The following is a 14,588-nucleotide window of genomic DNA, read 5'->3' as shown; positions in this document are numbered from 1 at the left end:
CGATGATCGAACCAATTTATTACTTGTTTTCCTATATATAATAATAATAATTATTATTATTGATTAATACATTATAGTTTTAATCATTTTCCCTAAAACTATGAAGGTTCCAATGAGACAAATAGAGCATACTTCACAATCACTCAAAGCGGATTGACGTCATCAGTCATCACTCGCTTTAATAAAGCTGATTTAGACATACTCCTTTTAACGGTTTGTGATTATTTGAGCTAAACGTATGTTATCAAACTAATGATTATGTAAGCTGACCTCGTTCTTTTAACATAGACAAATAACTAAAAACCAAAATACCCTCATCTTGAATATATATAATCAGGAAATATTTGATTTTTCTCTAAAAATCCATCTTTTTCAAGTTATTTAATTTTTAAGATAAATTTATTTTCATCCATTAAACATTATCTTCAATATATCGTTTTCATGTTTTGTAAAAAAAATCTTGAATTTTCTATCCAAAATAATATTATTTTCTATCTTTTTCAAAAAAAAAAGTCTTACCTTAAAATTTGAAGGTTGAGTTAGATACAATCTAAAGTTGAAAAAGAAGAATCAAGAATTTGATTATAAATGAGGGTATCTAAGTCATTTTGAGTAGTCTTCAACAGAAGACTATGTTCAAGGGGACATGTCACACCTTGATGAGTGTTTATAGAAAAATACCCTACAAAATTTTGTCACACCTTGGATCTACCATTCTATTGTATCTCGCGATACACCGAATCAACCATTTCCTTCCGCTTCTTTAAAGAAACGAGAAATCTTCAACAATGATCATTCAGCTTTGTTTTGTTTTGTTTCGGTTGGTTTTCTTGCTTTGGCAGGAAACCTCACCGATGCAGAAACCCTAAAATTTCTGCAAATCTGAAACTCTAGAAGAGAGAAACCTTCTTTCGATCTCTCAAAAACTTAGAGAAATCGAACATGGGGACCGAAAACTCAGCACGATTGGAGATCTCAGAGCCATTGCTTCTCGAACCTCAAAACATCAGAGACGTTAAATTCGAAATTTCGCAAGAAATCCCAGAATGGAAGGATCAGATAACAATCAGAGGGCTTTTAGCGAGCGCTGTATTGGGGGCTTTGTTCTGTATCATCACACATAAGCTTAATCTCACTGTTGGAATCATCCCTTCTCTCAACGTAGCTGCTGGATTGCTTGGTTTCTTCCTCGTCAAATCGTGGACGAGTTTTCTCTCTAAATTAGGTTTTTCTGCTGTTCCTTTTACTCGACAGGAGAACACTGTGATCCAGACTTGTGTTGTTGCTTGTTATGGCCTCGCTTTTAGTGGTAAATTCCTCATCTTTTGATTTTTTTTCTGTCGAAATTTTGTACCTTTTTAATAAGTTTATGAATGTTTTGGTTCTGAGCTTAATATAGTACATTTAGTTCATTTAACTTGGTTTGTAATTATTTATTAATTATGTCTGTCTTATAAATAAGATGGATTATGCACAAGATCATATTTCTTTTTAGAAAATACAAATATTTAAATTATTAAACAATAATAATGATTTTTATCAAAAATACAAAAACTGAATTGGCTTGGTTGAGTTTATTGTATTTTTTTTTTTTTAAGTATAATATATTGCAAAGAGGAAAACCAAAAACAAGGAGGCCGAGAAAGCCTCACAAAGAACAACAAGGAAGTTTATTGTATTGGACTGACAGGCGGAGCCAGGATTTTGCCTATGTGGGGGCAACCAAGAGTAGAAATTTTTTTGTGGGGACAATTAAGGGTGAAAAAAAAAAAAAAAAAAACTAAAAGTGAATTTTTTTGTGTGGGGGCAATAGTGGCAGATTTTTTTATCCGCCGCTAAAATATGTTGCAATAGCTCACTAATACATAGACTTTGAAAATTCTTGTGGGGGCAAATGCCCCCACAGTAAATCCGCCCTTTGCGGACTGAGTCATATCAGATCTTGGATGAGTATATGTGAAGGATGATTCACGAATGATACCAAGATGAGTCTAGCAGTCTTGAACAATTTTAAAACCATGGTATGCTATGAGTCAAAATAGTTTGTAACCTGTTTGTCATTCTTTTCCCCCTTGTAAATTTTGGTATTTTTGAGCAATTTGTGGGATATATGTTCTGAGTGTTTTATATAATTTAAATTTTGGGTATGTATGATTGAACATGGAGAATTGGTAAAATTGGATTCTCGGGTGTATGACCGTGCATTTTCCCTCCCAATGGGATTTTCCACCTTCGGCCGGAAAATGGTTTCCCAGTCCACCCTCGAAAATGATTTTTCCCTCTCCAAATGTTATTCTCTCATACTTACCTAATCCTGTAAACTAAAAACCAACTCTCTTTTTGAAATTATAGGTGCAATCATACGGAAATTTCATTTTCCAATGATCTTTTTTCTAAAGGAATTCATATTCCCTTGAAAACGAATTCCGTGCAATCATACAGGCCCTAATGATACCACTATATGGGTTTTGACCAGTATACATTTTAATCCTGTCTACTTGTCGCATTTCTCTTTGTTATTGCCTTTTTAATGTTTAGCAACTTGTAGGATCTGGGTGTTATTTGGCTTTGATTTGTTGAGTCTTGCTAGATTTTAGTTAAAATTATCATCACGATGTTCAAACCCTTATCCCAAAAATTTAGGTCAGCTGAACCAATCTTGTTTCTCAATTCAATTCTTGGGTGCTAGTTAGAAGTGTTTATAATAGTGTGCAGTTTTTTAAAGTACCTAAGGCGTAGTTGAGGTGTTTTGGGTTCTTGAGACGAGGCGTAAGCCTCAATTAGTTTTAAAAAAAATCCTAAAAACTATATAAAATTATAATGAATTAAAAAAAATATAAAACAAATAAACAACCTTTAACATCAAATATACATTAAATAATAAAAATGTAGGGAAATAGCAATGTAATATAGTAGCAAAATAACAATGTCATCTAATAAACAACTACTCTAGGTCTAGGAATGAAGTTTTAAGCCCTATTATAAACTAGAAAAGAATTAAAACAACTAAAAATTGACTTACTCTAGGCATTTCTATCAGCCTCCATCATAAATAGGTAGAATAAAAGAAAAAACAAAATATTCAAATACAAAAACAAGAGAGAAATATGAGATTTTGAAAAAACAATAGTTAAAAAGTTCAAGAATGTACATAGAAAAATCACACACCTCAAAACCTTAGAAAATCTTTTATTTGTTGGTTCTATTTGACCACAATCTTCATAAGAATAAGATAGTTGTAAGAACCGATAGATTCAAAATCGGATGAGTATTGAGGCCTCTAGGAAGAAACTTGGTGTAGGGAGATTAGGGTTTCAAAGAGTGATTTTGAGCGATCTCTTGATAACCCATGCTTATGAGGGTTTCAAAAAACACTTCTATTTAGTAGACTTTAGTAAATAAAAGACATGGGGGGGGGGGGGGGTATTTGTGTAAAATAAAGCAAGAAAAAAAATCATTTTTTTACCCATGACTTTGGTGGCTGTTGAACATATTGAGGAGTAAGCCTAAGTTATTATTGAGGATTGAGGAATTGGGCGTACGCCTCACACCTCTGAGGTGTAAGCCTCACTGATCTTTGTTGAGGCTTAAGCTGCCCAGGGGCAGAGCCAAGATTTTGCACATGTGGGGGCAACCAAGAGTAGAAAATTTTTTGTGAGGACAACTAAAAGACAAAATATAGTTGTGGGGCAAGTAAAGTGGAAAAAAAAATTGTGGGGGCAATAGTGGCAGATTTTTTATCTACCGCTAAAATCTGTCACAATAGCTCACTAATCTATAGACTTCGAAAATTCTTGCGGGGGCAAGTTCCCCCACAGCAACTTTTAAAACACTGATAGTGTGTACTAAATGCAGTTTGTTTTTTAAAAGAATTCCTTTAAAGAGTTTTTAGTGATGAATTGAATATTATCTTGGATGGGGATTTGGATCTTATCTGATTTCTATGGATGAGAAGACACTGATAGTGTGTACTAAATGCAGTTTGTTTTTTGATAGAATTCCTTTAAAGAGTTTTTAGTGATGAATTGAATATTATCTTGTGACAGGGGGATTTGGATCTTATCTGATTTCTATGGATGAGAAGACATACAAACTCATTGGGGTTGATTACCCCGGTAATCGGGCTGAAGATGTTAAGAACCCATCTTTGGGGTGGATGATCGGGTTTATGGTGGTTGTCAGCTTCCTTGGGTTGTTTAGCCTTGTTCCGCTTCGCAAGGTATTTATCTATTTATATGAGATGTTATCTTGTGATGTTTAAAATCTGATGGTAGATAAATTCATTTTGGTTTGTGGCAGCTACTACTGATTGGTGAGTCCTACAAAAAGATAATTTAGATATTATAAGTGAAAAAGAAATTAAGTTCCAAAGCTCCTTATGGAAATCAATCTTCAATGCCTTTATTAGCCATGGGAGCTGTGACGTTTCACCTCAAGATAAGGTTTTTATGGTTGATTTTCTAATGCTTCTACCCAAGAATTTTCTCCATCACTATGAAAAATGCCCGAGCTTGAACTAGGATTCTCACCTAACAGAAACAAAGACACTTTCCATAAATGATGTCTCACTGCACAACCTTGTCCAACTATTTTGAGAGTGGTTCCTATCCACTTTTAGGTCTCTTGCAGTGGCGGTCATAGCACACTATTAATCGTTGTGTTTGGGATCTGCAAAAGTGATTTTGTTAAAATTGTAGAAGAATAGTTTTGTGGATGATCTGTGGTCCCTCCCTTGTAGGCTATGTGGCGTTAAATACCATAGCTTTACTTGATGCATGCTATGAAGTTGGACCTACCATTTTATGTATCAATTTTTATTTGTTGGGATGGTTTGACATCTAAAAGAAATGGTTATGATATTATAACATGCGTGTTGTGTGCCAAATGGTGGATTTATGTATTATGTATAGAATATAGATCATGTGTTTGGTTATGCCGTTTATAGATTCAATTATGTGGTTTACAAAATGGGGATCTTATTATGTTTTTCCATTTATATGAAAAATTAAAAATGAGGCATGTGTCCTATGGTAGACACCCACATGTGAAAATCCTGATCCACGGCCTAAAGGATTTTTGGAATTATTACTCAGCATTATGAGTTATGGCATCGGAGATTACTGATTGAAAAATTAGGAGTTGTCGCACATTGAAGACTGGATATGTTTATTAAATTTTATGCTTTTTATATAGAAATATTCTAATGGAAGGGTGGTCTACGATTTGTATGTCTGCCTGTGTCTTCATTTACAGGTAATGGTCATGGATTACAAGCTTACGTACCCCAGTGGAACGGCCACAGCTATGTTGATTAATAGCTTTCATACAAGTACAGGAGCTGAGCTTGCAGGGTAAGCTAGATCTTGTTATGAAGTTATGCCTTTATTCTTAAGTTAAATATACAAAGTCCATTTGATTTCTTGTCAGAGACCACCAACTCTTGGGCTCCCAGAAGCTTTTGTTGGTTCTGCATGTTGAACACTTCAATGATCACCTTCTGAATTTCTAGGATTCCTTGATCCAGTCCCAGATATATGTGACTAAATTATTGGACGGAGGAACACCTCTTTAATAATATTCAATGGAAAAGTTTTGATCTGCTACTGAAAATAAAAAAAAACAATGAGATATTTACGAAAAGTTATCAACTTTTGATGAATTTACGACTGGCTCACTGTTCATATTAATTACCAAAACGTGAATGATAACGAATTCAGAGGTTTTTAAAGTGACTATTTCGCAGGCTTAAAGTGACAATTTCACTTTGAACCTGCGAAATAGTCACTTCGTTCTGAATTTTTTTTAACGAAAGCGTGATTGTTCATGTTTTGGTAATTAAAATGAAAAGTGGCCGGAATCGTAAATAACTCATTTTCAGCTCACGAAATAGTAATTCACCCAAAAATAATTTTTTTATTAAGTTAATGATTTCATCTGCTTTATAGACCCTTAAAAAAGTATCTTGAGCATGTCATCCTTCTTGATTTTTACCCTTCTGATATCACCTTAACTTTAATCATTTTTGCAGGAAACAAGTACGCTGCCTTGGGAAATATCTGAGCATAAGCTTCTGTTGGAGTTGTTTTAAGTGGTTTTTTAGTGGTGTTGGGGATTCTTGTGGCTTTGATAATTTCCCTTCGCTTGGCCTGCTAGCATTCAAGAACACGTAAGGTTTTACGCCTTGATTTAAAAAAAAATTCATTAATCATGCGTCCTAAACCTTGATTTTGTTCTGGTCTAAATCAACATAAGCATTCTAGGTTATGTCATGTTGTGACATTCTATTTCACCCATCTTTTCTCACTTTCTCATTAATATAATTTGGAGTTATAGCCTTGGGAGTGCATATTAAATCCAAGAAATTGGCCAAGGGGTGGGGATATCTTGATCCTACCAAGGCAGGTTCCTTGATTCTCATGTCATATGGTAGCCTCAAATGCTTGGGTGATAGCATCATCATCCGGGTATCTAGGAAGTTTTGCCATTACTTATGATAAGATGCGTATCTTAACACGATAAACCACCAAGTACATGGGGTCACACCCTTGCTCAATATTGTTTAATAAATCAATCATGATGGCTACATTTTTATTGGGGCACAAACATGATGTATGTAATTGCAACATCTGTGTTGGTTAATTCGAAACCTTTGATCAGATGGTATGCTCTTGTTTTCTGCCCAAGGACCTGTGTCTCTCATCCTAATTTTTTTGCATATTTCCCATGTATCACTGAATCAAGACCATTTGATTGGTAGTTCAAAGTAGCCAAAACAGTACCAATGAGGTGATCACTGTCACCAAGGGATGTGGAGGTATCAAATAAAATTGCTGTGTACTGGGAAAAATCATATATTTGATGTATAGCTTTTCTCAACTTCTGTGATTACTTGGCTTGGCTTTGGGTGTGACTTTGGTGAGGTGGTAAGGTCTGTGTGTGGTGAAACCACAGACCTAGGATCAAAACCCTGATTTCAAAATTAAACCTATAAAAAAATGGTTTACTTGGCCTTATTCTATGACTTGTTCCTACCAACTTATGTCCTGGATAAGTATTGGTGGGCCATGTATAGTCTGGGGTGCGGGAAATGAGACTCTCTTAAGTGTTGGTGCGTATATGCATGATTTGAGATGTCCATGACTCGGGAAGAATTCATGTGTCATGGACACAAAACACAATCCTTCTCACCATGTTGGAGCTCTTTCCATCAAGGGGAGCCTACAAATTTACACGGAATATAAGATTAGAGCTCATGAAGATATTAATCATAGCAAACATTGATATTCATAGCTGGTTTACATTATCCCCTTGTTCCTTATGCAGATTTTATTTTGACTTCAGTCCAACTTATGTTGGATGTGGTCTTATTTGCCCCCACATAGTCAACTGCTCAGTTCTTCTTGGGGCAATAATATCTTGGGGCATTCTTTGGCCCTTCATTACCAAACGTGCAGGTGACTGGTACCCAGCTGACCTTGGTAGCAGCGACTTCAAAGGTCTCTATGGATATAAGGTATAGTTATATAGAAGCTCTAGTAGCTATTTATTCTTAATTTAGTTGAACCAGTAATTCTTTTAGAATTAGTGGGTGACAACCAGGAAAAAAGAAAGCAGTAGTTTTCTGTTCCAACTATTTTTGGCATTTTTTATATGCATATGCCTGTAATTTTTATTAATTATTCTAATATTTTATGTTGTTGAAGAAGGTTAAATTATTTCCCCAAATACAGTTTAGCTGGATATCTGTAAGCTTAAAGGAATTTTGTATTTGGATTGTCAAATAAAGAAGAAGAATTTGATCTCCTTTTAATTCTTGACTCAGTTGTTTCTTGTCAAATAGCTTTAAGAGTAGTTCTTCAACTTTTACATTTACAAAAAAGTCAAAGAAATTTAAAAGCTCTTTGTGCTAGTGGTGGCATTTTGTATTTGATTATGATTTACTGGATTGAATTTTGTATTTGCATATATTTATTGAAGCATCTCTTACTAGTGCAAGTGTCACAAACTTCCTACGCTGTTTTTCTTTTTTTCTTTCTTTTTTTTTTTTTTGGATTTTAGAATCGATATTTTTATCCTTCTCTAGCAACCTTAGTTGGATATTTTTGTGCCTCATCTTATCTAACAGGTTTTCATAGCCATTTCTCTTATCCTTGGAGATGGGCTGTACAATTTGGTCAAGATAATAGCAGTAACTACGAAGGAAATTTGGAACAAGAGCACAAAACAGAGCCTTCCTGTTGTTAGTGAGTTTCAAGGTGTGTAAACTTTTGGTTGCAGACCTGTGCCTTTTATAATTTCAGTTTTATATGAGTTGGCATCCTTCGGGCTCTTCCATACTTATATTGGCTCTCTCTGCTTCTTTTTCTGTTGTAGAATTTATGTCAGGGTTTTACACTCATTATCCAAGAAAAGATGCAGATTATTTCTTTGTCTATTTGAGTTTCCTACTTTAAGTTTCCAAATAAAGGAACAATTTGAACCCTTTTTAGCCGTCTTGGATTTCTTTCACAACAATACTAATATTTGAGGGAGTTGTTTTAGAACAATACTAATCATAAATACACATAAAATGCTGAACCTAATATTTGAGCTCTCTGATCTGAATGCTTGGAGGAACTTCCACATATAGCTTTATATTTTCATCCTATTCTAAAGATCTGACATGACATTAAATTAACAAATTGACCCCAGAAAGTCTAATGTGGACAATTCACTATGGTTATCCTATTTCTTTTTCTTTATTAAAAAAAATTCTACGCATCTTGATAGAAAGAATTACAACAAACTATGTAAACTTATGCAGGATGAGGAAAATAAAAAGTATTACAGTTGATATAATTTGGTTTCTGGTGCCTAAGGGCTAAGACTCAATTATAAATGAAGTGTTGCATTTTGTTTGTCATCTTCGTCAAATTTTACCCAAATTTTTTGGGTTATTAAGCTTGTTTGTATCATATAAATCTTCTTGCTTTTTGGTGGATTGATTTTTCTAAACCCTTCTTGTTGCAGATGGTGAGAGCTCCGAGTCATCAATGGATCAAAAGAAAATGGATGCAGTATTTCTGAAAGACAGTATACCTTCTTGGTTCGCTGCTTCTGGATACGTGGGCCTAGCGGCTATATCCACAGCAACAATACCCATAATCTTCCCAACCCTCAAGTGGTATCTAGTTCTCTCCTCATACATCGTAGCTCCGGCACTCGCTTTCTGCAACTCATATGGAACCGGGCTCACGGACTGGAACTTGACTTCAACTTATGGAAAAATTGGCCTTTTTATCTTTGCTTCATTGGTTGGTACTGATGGTGGAACCATAGCTGGGTTGGCCGCTTGTGGGGTCATGATGTCCATTGTCTCCACTGCCGCTGATCTCATGCAAGACTTCAAGACTGGTTACCTCACTCTATCGTCGGCAAAGTCTATGTTTGTTAGTCAATTAATAGGGACAGCCATGGGTTGTGTTATAGCCCCATTAACTTTCTGGTTGTTTTGGACTGCATTTGATATTGGTGATCCTAACGGACCTTACAAAGCACCATACGCCGTCATATACAGGGAGATGGCCATTCTTGGAATCCAAGGCTTCTCTGAGCTGCCCAAGCATTGCTTGGCAATCTGTTGTGTGTGCTTTGTAGCGGCTATTGTTATAAATCTTCTAAGGGATGTGACCCCAACCAAGATCTCCCAATTCATCCCTATACCGATGGCTATGGCGATACCATTCTATATTGGGGCATACTTTGCGATTGACATGTTTGTGGGGACGGTGATATTGTTTGTCTGGGAACGGGTGAATCGGAAGGACGCGGAGGATTACGCAGGAGCCATTGCTTCGGGTCTTATATGCGGTGATGGAATTTGGACAATTCCATCGGCAATCCTCTCTATCTTCCAGATCAATCCTCCAATCTGCATGTACTTCGGGCCTACTTTGAGTAGCTAAAAACTGGAATCGTAAACCATGGTATTGTAAGTCTTTTATTTCATCGCACTTGTAAATATAAATACTTTTCTACCACGATCATCAGGTACCTTCTGTATTCTTAAAGTTGTGTCTTAAAGGACCCTTGCCATGATTTCTAGTTTGTGTGTTGACTTAGAGGACTCTCTGCACCCTCATTTTTTTAGCGGATCAACGGATAGGATCCAGACCCAGTTTATGGAAAATTGGATTGGATCTCTAAATTTGATGAAGAAAAATGGGAAATTTGTATGGTAAGTTGAGATGAACTCCTGTGTGTTTGTGTCTTTTGACTTTTGTTTGATTAGACACGCTGTGGTGGTTATTTCTTAGAATAATAATAATTCGTAAGAACTATTTTTAAAATTAAAAAATAAAATTATTTTTTTCAATATGTGCTGTAGTAACTTTTTACCAAACATGTTGTAACTTAGTTAATTTCAATAAAGTGGTGTGACTATAAATAATAAAATTAGCATTATAAACAAATATGTTATATTTAATATGGACACTTTATTGGCCTTGCTTAGGAGAGGGTGGTGTGAGCTGTTGGATGCACTTTTGATGGAAATAAATTACTAATTCAAAAGCATTTTGGGGATATTTTAGTTATTAACTAAGAAAGCAACTGTACTATTGTTTGAAAATTTCGAAACTTTATAGTTCACAGAAGTAGTACTCATGTTTTTATCAAACAATAGTTAGAATTTGAATAGTGTTTTTCGGCATGAAAGTGCTCCCAAAGTTCTCAGACCTATATGCTTAGATTGAATGAATCATGACTGTTTAATATTTTATTCGAGATACTCCTTTGTTTTCAAATACTCCTTTGACCTCAGTCTACTTTGGAAGATCACTATAAATACTCCTAGTCTTCTGCTTTCCCTAAAATCTTATCTTGTTCTTTATAGGAGAGAGAATATTAAGGTTGAGAGCGAAAGTAAATAAAGTTTTATCTGAATTTTAGGATAACAGATTTTTGAGAGAAAAAATGAAGGGTTTATATGGTAGGGGTGTCAATGGGTTGAGTTTGGTTCAATTCCACATATACTCATAATGGAAACCTAATTAAAGCGCTCGTTTGATTCTTATTTGTTTTGATTCCATATTGAAATTTTAAAAGAGAGTTTAAAAAAAAAAATAAAAATCTTATTCTCTTTATATTCTAATTTTAGCTAAAAGGGATTTATTTCTACCTATTTCATTAGTTTATTTAATATCCTAAAATATGTGCAGTTGTGTACCTTGAGAAAAAAATCTATGGCTCTATTCATGAGAGTAGAGGGGGACTTAGTTTATCATTATTCTTATAAATAAGTTACAATTAAAGCAAATTATCGAGTCTCCTTAGGGTACTTGTCATACATGTGAAAGAGATATAATTATTATTAGGTCCCTAAATGATTAGTCGAATCTGAACGAAAAATAATTAGGTCCATGATGGTAGACTCAAAATTAACTAATCGATTTTAGATACATTCAATAATAGAATAATTAGGTACCCGTTAACATCCTTAGGTTTTGTTCAGAGGTTGACGATGAATCATTTATATTAGTCTCTCAAAAAAAGACTGAAGTCAAGGGTGTGAGTCATCAAATTTGAAAATACAAAGAGTATCACAAATATTCATATTAAAAAAAAAAAAAATGGAGTCCTACGCTTAAGTTGTCCTTTAAAAATAGGTGGTGGTTATATGTTTAAAAGAAAAGAAAAGAAAAGAAAGGGATAGGTGGAGGAGGAGATGTGACAAGAGGATAATGGTGACGTTGATCTTATCAAAAGTTTTTAGGGCTGGAGATTCTGGCTTTTTATTGGAGATCACTGATTGGTCATTGTTAGGTTTCCCTATTTGATGGGGGTGATGCTCCTCCTCCTTCTCTTTCCCTGTTTTTTATCTTTCCAATATTAGCCCCATTCCAAAACATATATTTCTTATCCAAGATACATTAAGCATTTATCTTTGCATTATCTTAGAGGATAATTTTTAGTTTCATTATCTTTTCTCTTTTTTCCTTTTTCAATAATACTCCTTTAATTTTTTCATTTTTTTTTTTAGACATTTCTTTCAAGAATATCTCTTTTGATTTTATATATTATCTTTACTCTTTACTCTTTTCTCTCTTTTTAAATAAATATTCCTTCGATTTTATTGTCTTTCTTATGATATCTCCTTTCAATATGGGCAAACTCTAATAATAATAATAATAATAATAATAATAATAATATTTAAATTTCGCGAGATTGGCTTAATGGCAATTTCGGACCGATAAGCGATTAATGCTCGTAGGACATGAATTCGATGCCCAGTATGAGTATAAATTCCTCAACGTCCACTCGTGAGGGCACACCCTCACTTACCTAATGTGTGTGATGTGTAGGATGCTCCGCTACTACTTGAAGGAGACCATGGTCTATGGACTGGGCAAAGTTAGATACAGACTTGGTCCAGTGTCTACAGGGATACCCGATTATCAAAAAAAATAAAATAATAATAATATTTATTATTATTATTATTATATTAAGATAAGGCGAAATAATAATACTCCAACACCAAAATTTGGAAATTTCATAAATGCCCCCATCTTTACATCTTAATTCATTATTATTAGGGGTATTTTCGTAAAAAAAAAACAAGTAAAATTACTATCTCAAAATCCCTGTAATCATGTTAATGAATTTTTTAAAATTACAAAAATATTTTTTTATATTAATTACAAAAAAATCCCTTTAGAAAATTAATATTTCAAATTACAAAAGGCCATTATAATAATGCATGTGCCTTCGCACCTACCGCCATTAATAATAATAATAATAGAGAGTAGAGACAAAATATAGGGATATGTTTACAATAGCTGAAGATATGGACTTTCTAACAAAGCTCTGAAAAAATATAGCTAGAAGACAATATTTACATCTTATTTAAAACATTTTCAACAATACCCTTTTTTTTTTACCTCTCTCTCTCTCTCTCTCTCTCACTTTCATCTAATCAATGACAGATCTCGAGGGAACCCTGATGCCCCAATCTCGGAGTAAGTTTAGATCCGGAACCCTTTGTTCAATACAAGGATATCGATTAGTGAATTTCATCCCAATAGGGTTTATGGTTTCAAATCTCAGTTTGATGTCTCATCTCATTCATGAAAAAAATCGAGTTATTTCAGACCAGTCTTCTTCTTTTAGATTAGATAAATCATTTAACTCAATTTACAATTATTTATTAAAATATTAAGTCATAGATAAGTAATTTTTTTTATTTATTATTTTTTTTATAAAATAAGGTATATGATCATTAGTCACAAGACCATTTTTTTTATTTAAGTAATACATATTTAAATCATAAAAAATAATTATTTTAGTTAAAAAAAATACAAAATCCTGTTGACTTAGTCAAAATTTTCAAAATGTTATCCAAGACATCTTGTTTGTCTCATGAGATGGTGTGGAACTTGAGACGCGGTGTACATTGGTCTCGTTAGTGAAAAATATTGAGATGACTTGGGCTCATCATCTCGATCCCAAACAAGATTTGTAACCAAAATGGACTGGAGGCTCATATACTCATTAAAAAAATATATAGGAAAAATTACTTACTAAACCCTGTACGAGGGATGTGTTTCTAAATGCACCTTTAGTTTTGGGACAGTATTTTAACAACCCAATTTGTAAATTCTTTCTTTCTTGATGATCCCTCACCCCGATAAAACAATGAACTCAAATCGTCAAGTTAACTATTCAAATCATCGATCTCAAACAATTTGATTCATGTTGAAATCACAATTGTAACAAGGTTGATCTAGAAAATTTGAATCATCAATCTCACCAATTGAAGGGAGGGGCGGGGGTCATCAAATACTAAGAAAGAAAATCATTATTAATCAAGTCACCTCGGATAAATTGGGGGGGATTTAGAAAGAAATCCCTCCCACAAAATGCATTAAGTAAATTTTCCAAATAATTAAACTCATAAATATAAAATCCAATGATAATGATAAAACATGTATATTAAAGATACATTACTTATCTCCCAAGAAAATCATGTCCGTTGGATTTCATATTTCAACGGTCAAGATTGTGTGTTTGTTTATGAGTTTATTTTTATCCATATAAATAAGTCATCCTTCAATCCACCTCTCTCTCTCTCTCTTTGCGACGATGCAACCATACATTTAATTGTCAACACTTTTGCCATGATAACGGTCCTTTTGACATACGCTCCCTGACATTTTTCTCGAGATATACAATTACACATCCCAATAAATATGTACATTGTGTATCCCGAGGAAACATCTATGGTTCTAGCACATGCCACGTCAGGGAACGTATGTCAAAAAGAGGGGGGGGGGGGGTTCAGAAAATCATTATTCTTAATAATATTAGAATGAATTGACTTTTAATTATGCCAATCATCATGTTAAGAGTGACTCAATGTGAGGTTTGATGGTCTAAAATAGTATCATATGGACCCAGACATAAGTATCTTCAGTTGTACTCCCATGGATCATATGGACCCATAGATAGGGATCCCTCATTTTATACGATTCAATGGTACTAAATTGATTGTGTCTCAGAGACCATTTTCGCAAAGTTAAATCCATTCTCACATCTGCATAATTCATATGGCC

At 34.1% G+C, this 14,588-nt stretch overlaps 1 protein-coding gene across 1 annotated transcript; it reads left to right on the top strand.

Moving 5' to 3' along the window:
* The first annotated feature begins 793 nt into the window (after positions 1–793).
* YSL6 (YELLOW STRIPE like 6) lies at positions 794–10,083 on the top strand. Its single transcript, XM_086433156.1, has 7 exons — positions 794–1,309; positions 4,047–4,219; positions 5,254–5,351; positions 6,029–6,166; positions 7,324–7,513; positions 8,126–8,255; positions 9,010–10,083. Exons 1-7 carry the CDS (start codon positions 943–945, stop codon positions 9,942–9,944), a joined length of 2,031 nt encoding a protein of 676 aa, XP_086289282.1. The 5' UTR covers positions 794–942; the 3' UTR covers positions 9,945–10,083.
* Positions 10,084–14,588: the final 4,505 nt, after the last annotated feature.

This window comes from Akebia trifoliata, chromosome 3 (genome assembly GCF_017979445.1).
Source record: "Akebia trifoliata isolate Shusen 1 chromosome 3, ASM1797944v1, whole genome shotgun sequence".
NCBI classification, from domain to species: Eukaryota; Viridiplantae; Streptophyta; class Magnoliopsida; order Ranunculales; family Lardizabalaceae; genus Akebia; species Akebia trifoliata.
The sequence above is the reverse complement of the archived record's forward strand: the minus strand, read 5'-3'. Positions and strand labels throughout refer to the sequence as shown.

What these genes read in the sequence shown, in the direction of transcription:
- YSL6 (XM_086433156.1), top strand. Translation starts at nt 943, where the DNA reads ATGGGGACCGAAAACTCAGCACGATTGGAGATCTCAGAGCCATTGCTT. An exon ending in GCCTTGTTCCGCTTCGCAAG is followed by an intron (nt 4,220 to 5,253) that starts GTATTTATCTAT and finishes CTTCATTTACAG; the next exon opens with GTAATGGTCATGGATTACAA. An exon ending in ACAGGAGCTGAGCTTGCAGG is followed by an intron (nt 5,352 to 6,028) that starts GTAAGCTAGATC and finishes TCATTTTTGCAG; the next exon opens with GAAACAAGTACGCTGCCTTG.